Source organism: Rhipicephalus sanguineus, chromosome 2, assembly GCF_013339695.2.
Source record: "Rhipicephalus sanguineus isolate Rsan-2018 chromosome 2, BIME_Rsan_1.4, whole genome shotgun sequence".
NCBI classification, from domain to species: domain Eukaryota; kingdom Metazoa; phylum Arthropoda; class Arachnida; order Ixodida; family Ixodidae; genus Rhipicephalus; species Rhipicephalus sanguineus.
In genome coordinates this window covers 212,455,954-212,479,610 of record NC_051177.1, presented here as the reverse complement: position 1 = coordinate 212,479,610, position 23,657 = coordinate 212,455,954, and the positions used below count along the sequence as shown (strand labels likewise).

General features: G+C 47.8%; 1 protein-coding gene across 1 annotated transcript in view; it reads right to left on the bottom strand.

Annotated features, from left to right (window-relative positions):
- LOC119384058 (uncharacterized) overlaps positions 1 to 23,657 on the bottom strand; it is a 174,109-nt gene that overhangs the window by 116,791 nt on the left and 33,661 nt on the right. The window contains exon 3 of the mRNA XM_037652347.2: positions 9,305 to 9,408. Within this exon, the coding sequence (XP_037508275.1) occupies positions 9,305 to 9,408 (104 nt within the window). The remainder of the gene's footprint in view (positions 1 to 9,304; positions 9,409 to 23,657) is intronic.

Here is a 23,657-nt window from a genome sequence, read left to right as displayed (position 1 = left end):
GGCGACCGCACAGCGTTTTGGACGAGTCGCAAAACAGTGGCGAGCAAATATTGCGAGCTCGCAGCTCATCAACACGGCGAATCATCGGTGAGCGACCGTCCGGGTACAGTGGCTCTGTAGTCCGGGCGGCCGATGACAATGGCGGCCAATACCCAGGCGGTCACAAAACACAGGCGAGCTGACGCCCAAGACGGCCCTCGCTGTACATTTCGTGTGCGCTCTATACAACACGATCGAGTCCGTTACCACCAATCGCGATCAGTCTCGCTCAGGCGATATATGTACGGCAGAATAAAGAGCGATCACTTACTTGTAAAAGAATCCAGCGCCGATTTGTGCCCTGAGTCAGATTGAAATCACGGATCCGATAGGCCTACTGTCTTCTCGTCCGCCATTCCCAGCCGGTGACGACGCAGTGCCGTGACTACGCCGGACATATACAGTGCAGCGTCGCGACGTGCCGAGACCAGCTCCAGTCTTCATGGGTGCAGCGAAACGTAAAAGCAGCACGACACGCTCATCCACGCATATGTGTACATCAAAGGCACCGAGGCGTAGTTCCCAGATCGGCGAACTCTCCAGGCGTGACATAACCGCCAACGCGCCAGCACGAACACAAGTGGGAAGACTGCCCCGAGCGAGGAGGACGGTCAGTTCCCTTGACAACGGTTTGCACACGGAACGTAACTTTGCACACGGCCTGCATCTCCCGCGTGGTTCTTCCCTTTGCAGACTATCTGGTTTGCACACGGCACGCATCCCCCTGCGCTTGCTCCTCAACGGTATATCCGTTCGTCGCGCGCGCCTATAGGGCTCCGTTACTCCTCTTTCGGGTACTTTTGCTTTACAGTGTAGTGTTCTTGCCTGCCACTGTTAGACCAGCTGAGCCGTCCCGAAGCACATCGTTTTTTTTGGCGCCAGTGTGCATTAAGCCCTAACTTAAGTAAAAAGATACAACTCGGTTTCTTAGACAATTTTCACGCGCGGTCAATGCAATTCGCGGATCCATCAACGTCCGCCGACACTGTTATGAGATCTGAGATATACAAATTACGCGAGAGAGTACAGATGGGCATTTAGTAAAATAAGATAGATTGACTACACAACGGGTGCGTTGCTCGCACCGCGCGTAACAAAAGACAAGCTTTTATCACCATTCGCTGACATTAACTGCAGATTTTACAAACGTCCTTTGTGTTTTCGCGTGTTGGCTCACATGTGACAACACTGTAGATGGTGTAGATATGTATAGTCGTACTCGTGAGGAATATTACTTTTTAAACGTCATAGCGCCTAAGCGCAAGTGGCAAGCACAAGAGTGGTCATGACATTAAATGCTCAAGCGGAAAGCAATTTTTGGCAATTCTACACGTCACATTCGTATCGTTACGAACATTACAAGTAATTATTGAATAAACATGAATTCACTGTTTCAGTTCATATTGTAGTACAGCCGCCCATTTTGTTTAAAACTTGAACAGGCGAGCGTCGACCGCCCAGTTCATAAGCGCCGTACAACGGAGCGGAGCGGCGAAATGAACGAGAATACGCGCATGCGCGCTATGAGCAGTCTTGGGCAGCAGTCGTCTGCTAGGCTTTTCCCATGGAGGAAGGAATACTAAGGAGAGGCCCTGACGTCACACTCGTGAAGCCCCCACATCGCAAACACCCGCATCGCCTCCTAGCGAAGGCGCAGCGAAACATTTCGCGATTTCCGTTGCGACGTTTGCAAGCGCATGCGCGCATCGCGAAACTTTGCAGCCTTTCTTTTGTTTGTTTGTTTTTCGCCGTGCAAGCGGTGTAGTCGATTCACGCATGCTGCTCTTTGTGTGTGTTCTTTAGGAAAGCTACGCAATGCCCAGCTGTTGCGTAGCTTTCCCTGTGCTGTGTGTTGTTTCCCTGTGTGTTGCCCTGTGCGAATCGCGTGTATACTGCGAGCAGTACCGGGTGTCACTTTTCATGTGTACGTATACGTTCGTTTCAGTACTGATCACTAAGGCATGGTATTTGCATGCGGAGCACTCGGATGTGCGCTCTGTTGCTTCTTACTCGTTGTGTCAACTCGGAACACACGTGAAATTTTGTTTTTGGCGTCTGACGCGCCGTACATACCATGCGCTGAAGACATCGTACGTTTTAGAGGCTGTGTCGTTCCAACGAAAGGGCAATAAACTTTTGTTGTTATCGGACTACGTGATGTGTGTATCGTGCGGTGTGCGCTCGCTGCGTGCTTGTGTTGTGTGCGCACTGGACTTACAAACTTTACGTGCACGATCGCGTATACAACACTGCGGTGTCTTCTTTTCGACATGAAGTTACGTCAACTATAGGTTGGCGTTGCGCCGAATAGCTACTGCGATCACTCCATATATACGAGCAAAGAACCGCTAATCGGGCAATAGATCTGGAAATCGGGCTATAAGAAAGGAAAAGAAAGGCCTAACGACCAGCAGAACGGGTAAGTCACTGCTAGGTGAGTTCGAATACGATGAGGCAGGGGTAGAATGTTTTTGATTACGGCACGTACCGGTAATTTCTGTACTGTTGCACAAGAACGCTCCTCGAAGAACTTCAGCACGCAACGCTCGGGCCTGCCGCGCACGAACAGCCTGGTAGACGTCTGCTTGCAACATTTTACTGCGTGCGAACCGCACAATACGCGCTAAGTTTACGCCGGGACTACAAATCCGAACAGAAGCGAACCACCGCGGAGAGCACGCCGCTGGGCTAGAGTGACCTAGAATAGGGGGAGTGTCCAAAGCGCCGCGCGAATACATGGGAGGAGCGAGGGCCTTTTGCGGTGAACTTCCGCGCCGCGGCGCTGCCATGCCGGACCCGTGGGCTTTCTCCGCGGCGGAAGCCGCGTCAAAGCGGCGAGCGTCTGCTACGCGCGTGATATTTTGGCCGCTGTTAGCTAAAATTGCGGAGATTTGGGCAATATTTAATACTGCGTCACTGTAACATAATACTGCAGCGACTCATCACACAGAGAACGCGTTTGTTAGTTTGTGTGTTGGGAAACGGGGATTTTGTATATATCCTTTCAGCTGGTTTATCACCGCATTGGTCCACACTTCCGTGGCTGTTTGAGGAACGCATCCTGCGCGCACTTCATCGTGAGAAAAGGCGCTTAACTTACTTTCGTGTGGAATGACGAACGTAAACTTGCTACAGGAGAGAATAAACTGGAGATAACCAGGAGAACGTAGCACATAGGCACGTATAGTAACTAGCTCATGCACGCTAACGAGTTTGCACCCTTCATATCCTATCTTTTATTTCGTGCATTCGATTTGTTTTACAAGCCTGCCTCCGGCGCTCTGCTGTTTCAAGCCATTTGATGCGAAGCCGAATGTGTCAGTCGGCGTGGCCGCGGTACCAAAATTAAAAAGTTACTCGCGTAACTCGAGTCTCGTTCACGTGGTATACACTAAAAGTGGCACGGAGGGGCAGAATGTACGTATGCCCAACACGACCGATAAATCATGGCGTCACTAACCTGACATGCTTGCCGTTTGCGTAACGACTAACACAGGGGCGTAGCCAGAAATTTTTTTCGGGGGGGGGGGGGGGTTCAACCATACTTTATGTATGTTCGTGCGTGCGTTTGTATGTGTGCGTGCCTATATACGCAAGCAAAACTGAAAAATTACGGGGGGGTTTGAACCCCCCCACCCCCCCCCCCCTTGGCTACGCCCCTGGACTAACAATAATAATATGGTGTGTGGCGCGCATACCCGCTTTCTGTAGCCAGAAATAATTCTGACGATGTACGTGTGGTCTGACGATTTGTTTCCGTCAGGTGATAAAAACGCTGTGGTCACCAATATCGATCTCAACACGTAAGACTTACACATACATTTTGAAAAACTGACCGCATAGGTAAAATGTATACGAAAAAATTACATGAAAAAAAACATGGTCCCTTATGCATTCGCCTGAGACGACTCCTAACGAAAGCCATCTTTTTCGTCAGTCGATGCATTGAACCTCCCTCGCCCCTCTACGAAAGCTTTCTGCACATAACGTGGTTTCGGACTGCCGACAGGATCGAAGGCATTGCAAGCTTTCTGCACCTCACCTGCTTTTACATTACCTCCGTGATCGCCCCCCGATCACGGAGGCAATGCAAAGCGACCATGTCACGTGGTGGCGTCATCATATGACGTCACGTTGAATGACGTCATAGTGACGTCACAAGTTCTGTCGACGTCATCGCGTGATGATTTTGTGCATCACTCGTGTTGGCTACGCGGGATGCCGACGGTCAATTTTCGTGTTTGATGAGGCATCTAAGGCTCTACCTTAAAAAAAAAAAGACAAATCAAAGTAAATGAAACGATAACAGTGCATCATCGTGTATGCCTCACTTCACGTTACGAGCGATCGCCCGAAAACAAATGTGATTCTCAGTTCAGAGCAGCTGATTGCACGCGTCTGCGAGACAAAAGAGGCTTGCTTTACCCGCCTGATCATCTCCTTACACTTATTCAAGAGATGAGCAGACTCGCTATTTAAGTACTCCGGAGCCTCAGCACGAAATTGTCGTGGACGCTATATTGAGGTCATCAGGAAAAAACGGGAAAGTGCGGTCGGATGCCCTGTTGGCGCGCACTCAACTGCCGCGGAAATAATTGTATTTTATGTAACTACCCGTCCACATCTTTTTGTAGTCTCTGAACCGGGTGATCGCTAACCTCCGAGAACCGTGAAAACATCTGAAGTTGAGAATGAGTTGTTTGAAACTGTTTTCATTTCGTATGGTGAAGGCTTAAAGCAATGCATGCATCTCGCGCGAACGTTCCATACTAACGTTCAGCAATCCAATGCATATATATATATATATATATATATATATATATATATATATATTATCGCATGTTGCATTTTTTCAGGCTAGGTACATAAGGGATCTCTGCATTTGAACAATTTTCTGAAGTGATTGAGATATTACACTTCTATTTGTCAATTTCTTATCGTATTTTCGGTTCAGGCAGCTTGTACAGCAAGAGGGGGGGGGGGGGGGCATTTGTAACTTTGTTTCATGATATCTGGATATTTGTAAAGCATTTTCTATATTACGCCTTTTATCCAAAATTTGTGGTATAAGGTTAGTTTACCTGGCATTGCTTTTCTTTCAAATGTTTGCGCACGGTGAGCCTTGTTGTACGCTACCTCAGAAGCAAAAATAAGCCAACAGCATTGCGGTCGTATGGCCGTCTCCACTCTCTTTTTTTTTTCTTTTTTTTTGTTTCCCTTGCGTCTTCCCGGTGTGCTCCGTCCATATTAAAGAGCTAAGGCTAATGAATTGTCGAATAAAGCGGTGCGCATATGGCTAGCAAACCAGTGGCGACCATGAGTAAAAAGCTCTTAGTGTGAAGCAGTCACTGCGCTCAAGTATTTCAGCTGACTGCGCGTGCAATTTACATTTTTGTTACTCTTAATTCGTGCATGCGTGATGCTATTGCCCGATTACTCGTGCGAATATGTTTTTTTTTTTTCATTCTTTACTTGTGCGTGTCGGTTTGCGCGTTTTTACACACGCACCAACGTTCTCGAACTCTGTGACCGGAACTAGACCACGCTGATGCCGCTTGACACATGATTTTTGGCATTCTGTTGTTGCCCCAGCACTAACACAACGCTTAAAGATGGATAAGCTCCATTCCGCACCGCATTATAAAGGTTAAGTAGACTTCAAGTGCCCTGTGTGGAACCGCGGCGCAAAAAACTACAGCGCGTAGCAGACGCCCCTGGCTTTCCGCGCGCTTCCCGAGCGCGGAAAGCCCACGGGTCCGGCGCAGCAGCGGCGCGGCGCGGGAGTTCACGGCAAAAGGCCCACGCGGGAGCCGGCGCTTTGGACACTCCCCCTATTCTAGGTCACTCTAGCTGGGCGTCTGCTGTTTTGTTTGCCTCTATCGGCTTATTTGCCCCATAAATCTGACGTCACTTCCGCCACACTTTTCGCAATGCATTGGGATACGCTAGGGCCTCTCCTTAGTTTTTCCTTCCTCCATGGCTTTTCCGGAGACGGGACACTACCTCCGCTTCTTTCGAGCATTGCTATAGTTATCTTCTTTTTATTCTGAACGCTGCCATTGTTATAAATAGTGGTCAAGTGGCCGCGCTTGAGATGGAAGGGATGTGATTACACACGCTGATTATACTACGTGCGTATCAGCATTTTAGATGCGAAGAATGTCTTGCTCGGGTCAATGTCCCGCGGGGTCGGCGTCCACACTCACACTACGCATGTGCAACTCTCCTCCTTCCCTCTCTCTAAGCGCTGCGCGTTACTCTCTCCACTTCTCTCCTACCACCTGCTTGCGCTTCTACTGCGTTCTCGCTTCTGCTTTCGCGGCGCATGCGCTACTATCCTCCTCTAGTCTCCTCTCCTTCAAGTGTGAATATAAAGCGGGTAGAGCGCTGCGCGCGTTCAGTTCAGCGCTTGCTTCGGTTCACTCCGCTTGACTCCGTTGATGCTTCCGATGAAGTGTGATGGTTCGATGAAGTGTGATGCGGGCTCGACATGCCGAAATTCTCTTCTGCGCAACGCCGCGATGAGCGCCAGCGCATGCGCGTCCCCTCCCCCTCTCCCTCCTCTCCTACGCTGCCCCCCTCCCGCGCCTGTCGACCGCGCCCTGTGAGAATTAACGGACAGGATAGAGGGAAGACACGACGCGCGTAGCGTTTCTCTTCGCGTTTCACGACGCGAGGTCGGTAGCATGCCCAAGGTCGGTAGCACGCCTAACGAACGCCAACGGAACGCGATCGTGCAAGTGCTCCGGCTTCGCATCGCCTCATGGTCCCCTTTAGCGGGCGATGGTGTAATTTTTACACCATTGCTGTTATGCTTTTCGTTATGCCGTGCGGAGTCGACAAGAAACTATCAGCGGCCAGTGCGTTCTCTGGCTCTCTTCGTTTTCTTCTTCATGTTCTTAGTCAATCTTCAGGCTGTCAAGCCAAGCCACGTCATAATCACGCTAATAAAGGTCATGCTGATTAATATCTCGCTAAATGGGGCAGTGCTGATTAGGATCATGTTAATTAAGGCATTACTAATGAAGACCTTGCTAATTAGGATTCTTAGAACCATGCTGATTAAGACTATGCCATTTAAGGCATTTCGAATTAGGTTCATGTTAATTAAGACCTTGCTATAGGCAAGGCTTAAGCAGCAAAGTCTTACTTACCATGATCCTAATTATCAAAGTCTTAGCGAGGTCGTAATTGCCATTTTCATAGTCAGCGCATCATTAATTACAATAACCTTAATTAGCATGGTCTTAATTAGCTTGATGTTACCGTAAATTGGCTGGTTGTCTTGACTAAGCATGAAGACTAAGACCATGAAGAAGAGGACGAAGAGAGGCAGAGCGCGCGCCGGCAGCTGATGATGAGAGTTTCTTATTGGCTCCGCACGGCATAACGAAAAGCTTAACAGATCCGCTGTAAAAATGCTGATACGCACGTAGTATAATTAGCTGGTGCAATCACATCCCATCGACCTGAAGCACGATCCCTTGACCTTTTCTTTATAACTTGATGGAAGCGTTCAGATAAGAAAAAAGGGATGACGATAGCGATGCTCAAAAGAAGTGGGGGTGGTGTCCGGTTGCCGGAAAGGCCTAGCAGACGACAGCTGCCCAGGACTGCTCATAGCGCGCATGCGCGTATTCTCGTTCATTGTGCCGGTGTGCTCCGTTGTACGGCGCTTATCAACTCAGCGGTCGACGCTCGCGCGTTTAGGTTAAAATGCGGGCGGCTGTACATCTTGACGGTATCGGCACGCGATAATGTGCATGCTGCTTTACTGCTGTATTCGATACATATCCGCTCGGTAGTACCTACATGCACTGCTCAATCCTCTCACATTTCATGCGGGGAGATACATGCGGGTGCGTTCGGATGTGTGCAGTATTTACGATTTAAGAAAAGTCAAGAAGCCGCGACGTGTTCTTTTCGTTTCGTGCTCCCACCGCTCCTGCGGCGCCAACGAGCAGCAGGCGACCGAAGATCCGGCTCGCTCGGCGTCCACACTTTTCCCATAGTGCTCCGCGCGCCCGCGGGGCGCTTTGGGATTGCTTGAGAAAGATCTATGCATGTGTCACACGGGCCTTTTCGAATGGCCATCCAGTCGAAGGCCATCGAAACGCCACAACTCACTCGACTCAATGGAGTTGTAGAGCTTCTACACGGCAGTTCTGAACGGCCGTTGAGTGGTTCAGGCGTCTCTCGGAAAAATTGCGCGGCGCTGCAGATCTTTATTTTCGTATTCGTCACCGAAAGTTCAATAATAGAAATTCGCTTAAAGTAACAAATATGCCTGTGGTTTTTGTTTAAACATTTTAGTAAATTGTTTATTTGTAGTTCTGAGTACATATTTAATATTTAATCTGTTGAGCAGCGAAACTATGGTGAGCGATAAACAGCAAGACGGCACGATGAAGACAAGCACTTTGCTGTTGTCGAGAGTATGTGCAGGTAGCACATTTCAAGTGGCACAAATAAATACATTATTAAATATTCGTTAACGCTCACATATATAGTCGTCAGAATGACAGACTTCCTGGCTAAAGTAGCGCTGGGAAAACTAATGTGGAAAGGTGGCACGGTCCAATCACTCTCAGAATAAGATGCGAACAGGTTGTTGAAATATGAAGAAGGCATATATTTTATACACGTTTGGTTCTCTAATTACACTCGTTATTTTATGATAATCTTTGTTTCTTGCATTCATGTCTTAAGATATGCTGAAGTAATTCATTTCTACACAAACTTATTTGCCAATATGATTCGGTAGTCATGCACCTCTATTTGAAGTCACGTGCCCAACGAAATGGGCTGAGAAAGGCGCTCGAGGATCAAGCGTGCTTTAGTGATCTCGCGATCAGCGTCTTACAAAGGAATTATAAGAGAATGCGCTGTCATTTGCTTAAGCAATAGCAAAGTGATTGTTAGTGAAATTAGGCTTTTTAAGGCTGCTTTGCGATGAAAAATGCTCATGCTAGGATTTGTTTACAATGAATTCGTAATTTGAACACTTGGTTGACCTTCAGGTAGCCTTTCATGGCTCGTTTACGTTGGAAACTAACTCATACATTATTTTATACGAATACATCGAGACCAGGTGCACCCAAGAATCCATTGTTAAAAACACCCACACTCCGCCATTTAGTGCCGATGACTACAGTATACAAACTGTTCGCTCAGAGTGAGCGGGTTATCAGTAGAGCGGAGACTTATTTCACCATAACTAACTGTTAATATTTTATGATGAAATTAATATGTTCGATCCGCATACCTTGAGTTCAAGAGATGAAACTGCCTTCGTCACTTTTTCTCCCAATTCAACGTCTGTGAGAACATGTGTACAGTCACTGTCGACGATCTGGCCACGCAGTTCTCCTGCGAAATGATAGACTTCATTAGTTGCCTAGAAAACAATTTTAAATGAGAAGCATTTCTTAGCCAACTTCTGCGAATTTGAGCGTATCTATCTATCTATCTATCTATCTATCTATCTATCTATCTATCTATCTATCTATCTATCTATCTATCTATCTATCTATCTATCTATCTATCTATCTATCTATCTATCTATCCATCTATCCATCTATCTATCTATCTATCTATCTATCTATCTATCTATCTATCTATCTATCTATCTATCTATCTATCTATCTATCTATCTAGCAGCCTACGACTTTGTGCTCTCCTGGCCGTTTCGTTAAAGGTATGTATACCAAAATCGGTGTAGCATAACATAACCACACTGCGAACATAAATGTCAGGTCATAACATAAAAATCATGACATGCATGTCATGAACAGCATGACTAATATGCCACGGTCTTCGGCTCTTCCGGCCCTTTCGTTAGTTTGATATATACAAAAATTAGTACGGCGTAACAAGAGTTCATGACGAACATAAGTGACAAGTCCTAATGTGCAAATCATGACACGCATGTCATCTACAGCATGATTTACATGACATGGTCTCGGGGTGCTCGCGGCCGTTTGAATGAACTGATATACCAAAACTGGTATGACGAGACATTTCTGTAGGATGAACATAACTGATACGCGGTAGCATGAGAATAATGACATGCATGTCATGTACGACATGATTTACATGCCACGCTCATGCTGAACTCGTGGCCGTTTCGCTCGCTTGATATACACCAAATTGGTATTGCGCGATGTGACTGTATGACGAACATATGTGAGAGGTAGTAACATCAGAATTATGACATGGATATCATCTATGGCATGATTTACATGACATGCTCATGGTGCACTCGCGGCCGTTTCGCCAGCTTTATATACATCAAAATTGGTATTGCCCGATGTGACAATACGACAAACATAAATGGCAGGTGGTAACATGAAAATCATCAAATGCATGTCATGTACGACATAATTTACATGCAATACTCATGGTGCTGTCACGGCCGTTTGTCTAGCTTGATATACACCAAAATTGGTATTGCGTGACGCGGCTGTATGACGAACATAGATGACAGGTCCTAACATGCGAACCATGACATGCATATCATGTACGGTATGATTTACATGACGCTGTCATGGTGCGCTTCCGGCCGTTTTGTCAAATGAATATATACAAAAATTTGTATGGCATGGCACGAGTGCGTGATGAACATAAATGGTAGCTTTTGTATATAACAGAATATACGTTTCATTAGCATAGTATATACCAGATTGTACATGCATGCATGCATGGCAAACCTGCACTATATAGCGAACTAGATGCCATGGCATAAATGACTTCATTTGCGCCAAAGACAAAACAAGGCGATGTATGCAGCTCTTTGCTGGCTGCTTCGCATTACATCGATTGCTACAGTGCGTGGGATCTGCTGGGGTTTTTTTCTCGATCAGAGTAACAAGAAAGTCAAGGTGGCATCACTGATGATTTTACGGTTTATTTGGCGATAACAAGCGTCATCAAAGGGCACAGTGTCATTTTAAGGCAGGTATAACAAAGTTGGCATATATTCATTGACTCTCGTAGTTTGGAAGTTCCAAAGGCGGAACGTCTGAGTGGTACCCTGAAGTCCCAAAAGCATAAAAGGCTCGTTTCGTGGATGTACCCCCCCCCTAATGTTACCGGAAAGACAAGAGTGCAGCGGTACAATAGTTTTGCCCTTTCTGCTTTTCGGCAGAAAGTAGATCAGTACTTCATTCGCAACGAGGCGACAACTGCAGAAAAGGTCCTCAGCGATGTAACCAGCGACCCCGACATGGGGCTACCGAAACTGAGTGTCAGAAGATTGTGCAGGCTTCTCAATTGGATTCACTTTTCTTGTCGGAAGCGAAAACGGAACTGTGCGTTTCTGGAAAGGGACGGCATCATCGTGTGGATGCGGAAATATGTGCTGGCCATTCGAGAAATGCGAAAGGAGAAACGGCACGTATGTGCAGTTAATGCTTCGGTTTATTGGATGCAGAAATAATTATGAATGCTGTGAAATAAAACTAAAATACCGCATGTAAAAATTCAGAGCTGTACATGTAGGAAGAGGAAATAAGGATTGGAGTTCTCGTACAGCTAAATATTTCATTTTTAATATACCGCCCCTTATGGTCATGGTTACCCAAACGGGTACCGCAGTTTTAAAGGCAACAGTTATCGAGATTCAAAAGTCTTGCCTTCAGATTCGTCTTACCATATGGGCTCTACATAAGACCCCACAGGTGGCATCATATGTGCAGTCATCTTCGAAGAACAAGTAAATAGAGATGGCGGCGAACGGCACGAGCGCTCGACTACACCCCCATGCTAAGTAAAACTTTTTTTCTGAGTTTCAGCACGAACAACATTATATATAGCACATTTTATTAACTAAGTGCGCCCGAAAGATCATATTGGGAGTCATTTCGGTCTTATAATTTCGTTTCACGCAATCACAGTGACTTCAAAAGTTCAGGATGCCCATTGGGATACTGCGGGTCTCAATCGTGTTTTTAACGCATTTCAGCTGGGTACCTCACTGACGACGCAATTCGAGCTTTTTTGGAGCAAAGTGACTAGGAAATGTCCGAATCTGAAGATACAGATCCCGTCAGTGAAGGTGTACTAAACGAGGAGCAAATATTGGCAGCAGGCGATGAAAGTGACGAAGACATTGCTGCTGATCAGGAATCACCTGGCCAAAGCAAAGTAGTTTGAAGTGAACGACAGCGCGTACAACAAGCACGAATATATAATGTCGACGCTAGCGCTGACTAACCTCGCGTAGTTATTCTTTCTTCGTCCTTGTTGTACGTGCTGTTCACTTCAAACTGTGCAACATCAACTAGGCGAACGGCGTTGTCTTTTCAAAGCAAGGTACTTTAAAAGACAAGAGCGCACTTCCTTTATTGCTGTTATTTAGTCTTTTATTTTTCCTGTAGTGATGGGTGCAAATAATATAAGTTGAAAACCCCCTACATCGAAATGCGTTTAAGCAAAACTGCTAGCCGGCCTAGTTGGAACGAATTCATTGTAGTACTTGCGCGAAAACAAACGGGGACGAAGAAAGGAGAAACGGTGCGTATGTGCAGTTTCAAGGATTGTCTGATGTCTGTGTTGGCCTGATGTTTGATGTCTGATGTTTGATGTCTGATGTTGTCTGATGATGGCGTGCTCGTCTGCTTCCGAGGGTCATCTCAATGTGAAGGCCTTTCGCGAGTGGCACCGACAGGCAAATATCTTGACTGAGGTTCTGTGGAACGACGTGCGTGGAAGCTTGCCGCCGAAGAAGAAGAAGACAGACGTACCCGAAGGACGCCTTCTGATACTAGAAGGTGCAAATGTGGACAAAAGACATCAGGAGGTCCTCAAGTGTGGGCCAAAGTACTGCGTGGAACCAAGGCTCAGCATCGTCGACAAGTTGGCACTCACAAGAGACATTGCCAGGAGTGTCCCGGAGAAAGAAAAAGAACGGTGCGTGGTGGAATGTGTGGACGTGGTTGCCAAGGTTGAGGTGAGCAGTAGATCTATGGCGGATGTTGAGAGGACTGCTAAGTATTTGGTTGATGAAAGACTACGTGTTGTGCAGGCGGACAAAGAAGGTTTTTTTCGTGGTTTTACCAAATGAGTGTTATTTAGATAAAGCTGCCCAAGCAGTCCACAAGTGCTTCAAAAGAAGTGACGTAGAGGTAGAAGATGCGAAAAAGAAGGCGGTTGAGCTACTAAAAGGATGCATCCAAGAAAAGCTCGCGCTAGAAGTAAAGAACTCGAAAGGAATGAAATTGGACATATTTTTTTCTGCTAAAACACACGAGGAAGGAATTCCGTTCAGGCCAATTGTGTCGGAGAGAGGGTCTTGGCAGGTACTTGTCGCGGGATTCCTGCAGAAAAAGCTGGATTCCTTGGTAGTACAGGACCCGTTATTGTTGGACAACTCTGACGGGCTTGTTAAGTTTTTGGCATCAGACAGTATAAGCGGTTGCAACTGGGGATTTAGCATAGACGTGCAGGACCTCTTCTATTCCTTACCGCAAGGACCCCTCATGAGCTCAGTTAAAGACTGCATCACAAAGGACAACGATGAAGTTGCTTTCCGCAACACGTGTGGGATGACGGTTGAATACTTCCTAGAACTTTTGCTTTTTTATTTACAGAACACGCACGTAGGATTCTTTGATGGAACTTACATACAGGCCAAGGGGGTGTGCATTGGTTCTAAGGTGGCTCCTATCCTCAGCAGCATTTTTCTGGGAAGTATTGACAGAGATCTCAAAAAAGATTTAGAAGGTATAACATACAAGATATACAGGTATGTTGATGACTATTTGATATTGGGCAGACAAGAGGACAAGGAAGGGTTCAAGAATAGGGTGGTTGATGCCTTCAATTCTCGCGGAAAAGGCTTGACATTTACGTCTGAAGTACCTGTAGGCAGCAAATTGCAGTTTCTTGATATCAAGTTAGAATTTCAACCAGGGCATGTGTGCTGGCAGTTCTCGCCTAGAGCGGGGAAGCCGCTTTTGAATTATGCATCTAATCATTCCAGAATTGTTAAGAATGGTATTGTAATGTCTTGTTTCATATCAGCGTTAAGAAAGTCATGTTTTCACACTGTGAACACCGGGTTTTTACAGCAAGTTGATCGCTTGCGGGAAGCCAGGTATCCAAACGCCATTCTGCAGGCTTCATGCACTAGGCTAATGAAGAAATTAAAACAGGAAGATGACTTAAGCGGTGCTAATCCCAGAAAAAAATGAACCATTTTCTAAGGTTTCAGTTATTCCGTAAGCGCACGGCGTGTCACACCGACTTAAAAAGGTAGCCGAAAATTACGGAGTGAAAGTGGTGTTTTCAACCCATAACAAAATAGGATAGGTGTGTGCCAAGGTGAAAAAGATGTTCGAATGCAAGGAACGAACAAAAAAGAATGCAATATCAAACATCCGAGCAAGAACCAGTTTGTGGCATGCGCGACTAATGCGGTGTATAACATTCCTTTGACGTGTGGTCATGCGTACGTAGGGCAGACTGGACGTTGCTGCAACACTAGACTAAGGGAGCATTTGTCCAGCCTGAAAGGTCGCCCTAGTACGCATATGGTCATGCACTGTAAAGAATGTGGGTGCACACCTCAGCCTGGAGGCACTGGCATTCTGTTCAAACACCGGAACAAGACTGCGAGGGAAATAGTTGAGGCCCTTTGGATTGATAGACTAAAAGACAAGTGCATCAGCCATCCGTCTGTTGCTTTATTAGATAAGGAGATTTCGCTGCTGTCCGCGTATCTTTAATGACGTTCCTTTTAATTTGTCAATGTAGATGCCTTTGATGTTTTTTTTTAATTTTTTTTTCGTGTGTGTGTGTGGACGCGATGATCTCGGGAATTCTGGTCTATTGATTGTATATGCGCGGATGGTGTGTGCTCTCTGGCGGAAGCGCGCAGATCACGTTGGGCTTTTAAGCAAACGCTTTTTTCAAAAATAAATCAGTTGTTAGATTGCGCTTGTCCGTGTGTCTCCTTTCTTCGTCCCCGTTTGTTTTCGCGCAAGTACTACAATGAAATGCGTTTCTTTTTTTTTCTTTTGCTGGAACAGATTTGTCACCCGTGAAGTTGATGATGAGAAGCGGAGTACGGTTGTGAACAAACCGAGGACTACTCGTCATCGAAGCCTAGCTCCGTTTTGCCAACAGCTCAACTGCAGCTGTTGTGATACCTATCAGAGCCACAGCAATCAAATTATAGACCTCCCCCCTTACGACATCGACGGCAGCAAAGCTCGCAGCGCTTCGTGTCGCATTATATTTCATTAGTGATGAACGGGCACTAAAATGGACTATGTTCAGTGACTCCAAGGCGGCACTGCAGTCTCTTCTGTCACCTTTACGACGCGGCCCGCACGAACAACTTCTCTTTGAGATTGCAGAAGAGCCGCAACCTTTACCCGAGAAAGGGCATGAAATAATTTTCCAGTGACTTCCAAGTCCTTGTGGGATTATCGGCAACGAACGTGCCGATCAAGCTGCCCGTTCCGCCCATACTGAAAACGATCAAATATTAATACCGCTCTCCAGAACTGACGCTGCAGAGAAGCTCTGTGTGCTGGCTCGCCAACGCAGAACATCGCAGTGGGACGAGCCACACTTCCAGCACGCACGACTATATCCCCTAGACCCAACTCTCGGCCTTCGCATACCTCCAGGACTTCGCCGAGGTGACGCTACCCTTCTGTGCAGGTTGGGTGTCGCATTTACCTATGCGTACGCGTTCCGCATTGGAATGGCCGACACCGCAGCTTGTGACCACTGCGGAAGTGATGAAACAATTCAGCATATTCTGTGCGACTGTCCACAGAACTGTTCGCAGAGAAAGTCGATTTGCAACGCGCTTGAGAAATTAATTGGACGACCGAACGCTTTCGGAAGAGAGAACCCTGCGCCACCGACAGGACTCAACGTCACAGAAGAAGGCTGTGCGGGCGCTAATGCGCTTTCTGCGTTCAACCAGTCTATCAGAACGGCTCTGATAGGAACTTCCTGCATGTGTGTGTATGTGTGCATTTTTTGTTTTGTTTTTATTTTATCTCACTTTCTCTCTCTATCCTCTTTCCGACCCCTGTTTGCCCACACCTGTGAAGGGTAGCAAACTGGTTATTACTACCAGGTTAACCTTCCTGCCTCTTCCTTTTCATCTCTCTCTCTCTCTTTCTCTCTCTCTCGTGAACCATGGCGCGGCGCAAACGTGAATATTACACGCAGAGCAAAGAATCTTCGACCTCTTATTCTGTTTACTGGAGCAGCACCAGCAGCGTTTGAAGGTTGCTCTTCCTCTAGGAAAATGCGGTACAAGTGAAAGCCGTACTTCATCTACACTGAATATTTTTCCTGTCACCTTGGGAGTTCTTCTGGGTGCGTGCGTTGCTGCCCTTTATCTTCCACTGTATCCGTTCAGAAGTTGTTCGAGAAGCCAATGCCTTTCATTGCAGTCGTATGGTCTACTGCATCACCATTCGAGCGCGTATTTACGGACAATGGTTCGTCACCTTCCTCGCTGCCACATGAGTAGTTTAGACTATCAGGTAAATAAAAGTACAAATCCAGGGCGTCTTCAACAGTCAAGCGCGTTTCCATCAACAGAAAGAGAAAATCTCACCCCGAGGATTATGGTCGTGGAAGGCCCGTAGGGAAGTATATTCCCACTGCATAATTACAGTTCCAATGTCAATAACGTTACTTTCTCGTTGCTATAGATTCTAAAAGTTAACGAGATAATAGTCCTATACTTGAGGCATTCAATAAATGCATTTATTCGCCCTTGTTACAGCGAGAAGTACATTCATTGAACAATTATTGCAACTGGTGAAAACGCGCGCAACGAACTCCCGCGCAGAGACAAAAGTGCCGGTGGCTTGCGCAAACGGGAACTGTGGCGCCGGGTTGCTGGTTGCGTCAGAGTCACTAATTTTTTTCCAGTTGTTTTTCAAGCATTGCGCCCGATGTAGCAACCGTCTTAAGACCGTGGAATTAGGCGTCTTGGAGACAGAGGCGTTGAAACGTGGTGGGAAATACGTTCGCTATGGGCGTTTAAGGGTTAAGACGTTCCGTAAGGCCATTTGTCTGCGAATGGTACGACGTAGTGAACTTGTGCTTCATTTCACACGAGTGTAGGATGGCCGCTATCACTAGGGTTCCGTGTTTTCGGTATTTATTTTTCGAGCGTGTGTTTCGGAGTTTATTCGGAGAAAATTCGGTGTTCATCGGAAGTTATGTCTCGTAAATCCCAATTCCCCGAAATTCGATGTTTAATCCTGCATTATAAATTGTTGCAATGTGTCCTCATTCATTTTATTTCCAAAGAAAATCCGTTGCATCGTTGCCGGTAATTCGTTTCTCCATCCTTACATTTTTCTCACTTCCTGTTCATTTACCCTCTTAATAATGCTGTAGGTGTGCACTGCTGTCACTCGCGAAAATGTACTTTTGCGGGCAGCAGGAGCTAAACAAGCTGTTTCCCAGCTTTTCCTGCCAGCCACCCTCATCTTCTTGATGAAAGATAACGGATCTATTACTATTATTATTCTCGATACTCCAAAATACTAAATGAAATTAAATCTGAACACGAAAACATGCGATCATACTAAGTGTAATCGAGATGCCTGGAAGGTTTGAAAACACGGACACATATACACGCAGTCGCAAATACTTGTATACAAAACACATACGTTTGTTCGTATTGCAACTAGACCTGTGCGCCGCCGCGCCGCCGCCGCCGCCGAAGTCCCGAAAGTGATCACTCCGCCGCCGCCGCGCAGTAATTGCGGCGCGCCGCCGTTAGTCTGTTCTTTTAACCTGAACGGCCAATCGGAATAAAGAATACATGACTTCAACGGGGTAGCTCTTTTCGATGTGTCTATGTAATAGGCTGTCCATTTCAGCCGCCGCTGATTGGCCGGAGCGCGGCGAGCAGCGCGCCCTCTGTTTCAGGTTTTCTTCTGCAACGTCATTTTGGCGTCACGAGGCTTTCACAAGTCTCGAAACAAATGAGAGGGACGGAAACATGCGCTTGAAACATGGACAAAAAGAAGACAGATGGCTGAGCTAGTCGTTAGGTATTCATGTTATTAGACAGGACGTGCAAACACGGACACAAGAGATAGGTCAAGGGTGTGAACTTCTCGCCTAGACCACCACGCGCACCTGATTGATAAGTATCGCCTCTTGCCTGGGAATGCGCAGATAAGTATTTGTGTCTACCTTCTCTTCCGCCGCTGTATGATTTTTCATTTGCTAGCGGCTCTTGTGGCGTCTTGACTGCACTCTTGTGTCCGTGTTTGCAGGCCCTGTGTCTTTAAACGGCCCCAAAAGAGCCTCTCTAAATGCAAAAAATGCGGGCAGTTTGCACTAAGTCACGCAAAACTTGGCACAGCGAAGCACTGGCCCGTCGCCGCTCCTACTCCCCGTCGACCGACACGTCTACCTTCGAGATGCGCGGCTTCCTCCTCGGCAGCACGCACTTTCTTCGGACGCCCCATGACTCTCTGGACCCGTTCGAGCGCAGCCAGGCTATGCAATTTACACCGGAGGTTGCGCGCGATGTCTCCGTCGGTGGATATGGTTTAGATACTGCACATGCGTGGCTTGGCCAGGTGGTGCGGCATCTGGTCGTTAGACGACGCGATGCTTGCTTCCTCTTTCGTTCTATCTTTTTTTTCGCTCTCTACTTCCACTCGCTTTCGTTGATGTTCTCTCTGTCTCTCCTTTTCGTTCTGCATTTCTTTCGCTCTATTTTTCTGTTTCTCATTCTTTATGCGCTAAGCTTTACTCTCCCCCCTCCTTTCCCTCCTCCTCACCGTTACATCTTTCCTCCTCATGCTCACTTCCCTTTTCCACCTCCTTGCTACACTACACTATACAAGGCTATGCCATACCCTGTTAGCGTGCCTGAATAGCCCAGTGGTAGGACTCGCCTTCGGACCGAGGGTACGCGGATTCAAACTCGGCTTCGTGAAGAATTTTTCATTTTTTCTTTCTTTGTATCTTTCTTTCTGTCTCCCTGTTTGTTTCGCTCTTTCGTTCTCTCCCTCTCTCTCTGTACTCGTTCGCTCACCCGTCCGGGTTATCACAGGCCACGCCGTAGTGGAATTTGCCCGAATTCTGTGGCACACCCCCGTTGATGATGACGATAGTTTTCGGGCACGGTGAGACACTTTACGCCGAGCTAGAACAGCTTTGCTGTTAAAAAACGAGCGCGATATTCTCTCTTGGCGTTTCTCGTGTTTTTGGCGCACTTAGTGACGTCAGAATGGTGATTCACGTGACATCATTGGGATACATACTCTCTAGTGGTCCACATACGAGAAATATCACTTGTGAAGTGTCTCCCGCCCTGCTTTGCCATGCAGTCACCCATCCGTTCTTCCTTGTCTCGCATGACCATGCTGCGCAATCAACTGATTTCGCTCTGTTGTGTGCGTTTCTGACTGCGCAAGCGGAGATAACAGGGTGTAGCCTACAAGCGCGAATCCCTGATACGCTCAACGTTTAGCGCTAATATTGTACGCGTGTTTTATAAAGAAATAGGCGGCGATGAGATATCGCCTGTGAGAAAGGTAGTGAAGGCGAGAACGAAACCAATGGAAAAGACGCCGAATTACTTGATTCGTCCAACGGACGAACTCCTCACAGCGGAGATAATGCAGCTCTCCAGAAAAAAGGCGAGCTCGCATTTACGGTTTTTCTATATTTTTATTGCGGCAGCAATTATATGGACACTGTGCGCGGGTTTTCACCGTCGCCGTCATGTTCCGTTATCAAGTCCAAATCGATAACATCGCTCCGCGCACCGTATGTTCTACCCGTGAGCAAAAGCTGCGAGCGCTGGCGAGGAACACGGCTGAAGCAGAGATGGAAGAAGCTGGCCATATGCGTCGCATTGAGGGCGTACGCGATAACATCAGCTTGTGTGCTAGGCCTGCCGTCGATTGCTCTCAACCAGAAAGGAAAGGCCCCGCCGGTCTTTCACTGGGCGAAGGAGCATGAAGGGACGCTGGGGGAGGGGGGCTGCGTGGCTCGAATGGCAAGTATGAACATTCACTATAAGGGCGGCGGTAGGGAGCGGGGGCGCGCGCGCTGTCTCGGCAGACATCAGCAAACGGCTCGCCTCTACACGCTGCGGTCTCACCGCTTCGTGCTGTGACCACTGATACGACAAACTGCAAGAAAACCACTTCCCTCCCGGGAGCGGTCGTATTCCAATACACCAGCGTTTTCTAGGGTTCCGCGAGATCGGATCAAAAAGTTAGTATGACATTACATGCTACTATCACATTAACAGCTTCGCTTGCGTTGCAACAGACTCTTTTTTCCAACTGCGAGTGACAAACTGGTTTCCCCACCAACTCTCGAATCTAACCTCTCTCCCCCCCCCCCCCCCCCCCCCGTTCCCGCGCCGTTCACGCGCCGCCGCCGGAGGTGGAAACACCGGTGCGGCGCCGCCGGCAATATTGGGACCGTAATTACAACCTTAAAGCTTGTAACAAACGCAAGCACGCTTTATGAGGTTGCTGCCAAGGATGGATGTGCGCTCCGTTCGAATGATGATTCTCAGCTTTGAAAATGCCCTTTGAAAGCAGAAAATACATCTTTAAAATCGGCGTTTGTTGCATAAATCCGAATTGTCAGAAATTTTACGGGTGAGTGTTTATCCGATTTGTTCGGATTTATTCGCAAATTCAGAGCCCTAGCTATGACTTGCGTGAGTAATGTGCGGCCACGGTCCGTAAGCAGCTGTCGTGGAGCTCCATGTTGCAAGATCACGTCGTTGAGAAGAAAATCCGCGGCATCTGTGCCGCAGCTTATGAAGGTCGTGTGATGGAGCAGCGTGTTACATAATCTGTGGCCACAGCTATTCCCCTATTGCCTGAGGTAGACAGCCTAAAAATGGCCAAGTAAGTCTAAGCCAACGTGAAAGAACGGTTCTGATGAAATGTCAAGTTCATGTTGAAACAGCGCAAAAGACGTAGGACACGGAAAGGCTTGACAACGTGTTGTCAAGTCTTTCTGTGTCCTACGTCTTTTGCGCTGTTTCAGTATGAACGCAAACCAACTAGCCCAACTCTCCATTTTGCTGCAGAAATGTCCAGTGGTTGAAAGCACCCGGCGGGTAACGTCGATGGTATTTTTCGGCGCTGATATTTTTCAAACGCTGCAGCGTAGCTTCTGATGTAGTACGCAAGCCAAAAGAAGCGTCGGCGGATCCGGTCGTATGTGCGCGACACACCAAGGTGACAGCCAGTTGGGAGGTCGTGAAGTTCACAGAGAATAGCCTAGCGTAGGTGATTTGGAACAACAAGCAACAGGTCTAGTCCGTCTGAGTGAAAGTTGTAATGGTATAGTGCACCATCTTGGAGGACGAAAGAGCGATAGGACCAGTCGGAAGATGGTGATACGGGGCGTTCGATGATAGCACGCAAGAGCGTATCACGGCGCTGCTCGTCGGCAACGTGGGTTAATTGGGAAACAAAGACGCAAGCGTCGGTGTCGGTGTCAGAGGTGGCGCTCGATTCATCGACCAGATTGCGAGATAGGCAGCCTGCGTCCTGATGTAGGCGTACCAACCTGTACGTCACTGTGTAAGTATACCATTGCAGCCCCAGAGCCCAGCGACCAATCCGGCTAGTAGGATCATTCAGTGACTAAAGCCAACAGAGCGCATGATGGTCTGACAGAGAAACGCGTGCCATATAAAAAAAAAGCCCCCCCCCCCCTCCCCAAAGGGAATCGTGAGGAAATGCGAATGCATTTCTTGCGCCGAGAGTACACGACGTAGTAATTGCCTTGAGAGGCGCCCAGCCAGCGAACGGTCGAGAGTGAGGCGCGAGCTTTACTCAATTTATATATACGTGCGAGCGAGCGGACGGGAGAGTGGGGCGCAGGGAAGAGAGAGAGCGAACGGCGAGAGAAGGAGCGGCGAAGCACTGCACCTACCCTCTCCTACACTCTCTCCACAGACGCGGGAGCTCCGCCGAGCTCCCGCGATGCGAGCGCCCTCACACGCCAGAGCGCGCTCCTCCTCCCACTCACTCTCCGCTACTCCGCCCGCACCAATGTTGGCCCACACCACCTGTTCCGGTTGCCAGGGGCGAGGATAAGCGCGCGCGCCCGCAGCTGTTGCTATGGGAGAGGGAGTGAGAGCGGAGAGATAACACCTGCCGGCGCGCGGACACCGACAGACGCCTGGCATGCCCCGACTAAGAAATGCATTCGCATTTAAAAAACCACGTTATGATTATGAGAGACGCCGTAGTGGAGGGCCCCGGAAATTTCGACCACCTGGGGTTCTTTAACAGGCACCTAAATCTAAGTACACAGGCACGGCCGCTACATAAAAAAACAGGTGCGGCCTGCTGCGTCGCGTCGCCGTCAATGGGCGAGCGCGGGTCGGCTGAGCGGCAGCTGTTCTGGGTGAGGGCGCCACAAGCACGGTCCGCAAGGCAGACGCTGGTTCGTGTTACAATGTGGTCGCCTCAGGATTTATGCGTGTCCGTGTGCTTTCTCGTGTCTTTCTTGTGCGTGACCGCGCGTGTGAGCAGCTTGCCTCATGTTTCCTGCGCATGAGTACGGTTTTTGGTGTGCGCGTGTGTGGCAGACGTTTTTTTAGCGGTGTGATGACGCGAACCTGTTGTGTGCCGCTGTGCAACTCGAACGTGTGAAAAGACGCTACTGTGAAGTACCACGTATTCCCATGCGATCTGCAGTGTCGGGAAGCGTAATATTCGTAACAGAGCACTTCTTTCTGTCACAAACGAGCGCTAAAACAGCCGCGCCGCCGCATCCTGACTACAGCATCAAGCCACTACGCTGACTGCTACCCCCACCGGGTGCGCGCAACGAAAAAAAAAAAAAGACAAGCATCAAAAGGCGCCCGGGGCGAACCCCTGCCCTCTCCACCGAGAACGCCGTCGCGGTCGCGACAGCCTAACAGCCACACAGATCGGGCGAATTCAAAAATCAAAGTGGAACCGACCGATTCCGCAGACGAACCGGCGAGACGAATCCCTTTCCCCTAGTTGTCGCTGCGCTACGTGCTACGAGCCGAACAGTCATTTGGAGAGGGTAGCGATGCGGGCTTGTTGGTCTGTCATGGTTCTTGGATGTGAGCGCGAAAAGACAAGGACGAAGGGAAGAAGATTAGTAATCGAAGCTGAACAGATAGACTATTTTGGCGAAAGTTGTGTTAGCAAAACGTCACTCTCTTTGAGCAAAAAGGAATTAGACTACCTGCGCATGTGTTAAGGTCTGTCTGGTTGCCGGTGATGCAGAAGCGGTCAATTTCGCCATAGGAGGTTTTCAACCCTGTCATGTTGTTGATTGTATTGCTCGTTTTTCATGTTATATGCTAGTGGTCACGTGTGCAAAAGAAGGTATATAAGTAGGCTTGGTGAATGAAAATAAACGTTTTTTGTTGTCAGTAGCGCCCAGGGCTGGGCAGTATCGCGATACAAGAGTATCGCGATAGTATCTCAGAGATACTTTTGAGTATCTGTATTTCTGTATCGAGATACATTTGAAAAATGTATTTGTATCTCAGTAGTGAAATACATTTACGATGTATCGCCTGTATCGCGATACTATGTTGGACACGGTTATCTCGTTACATTGTTTTTTTGTGTCGGAAATGAGTTGAG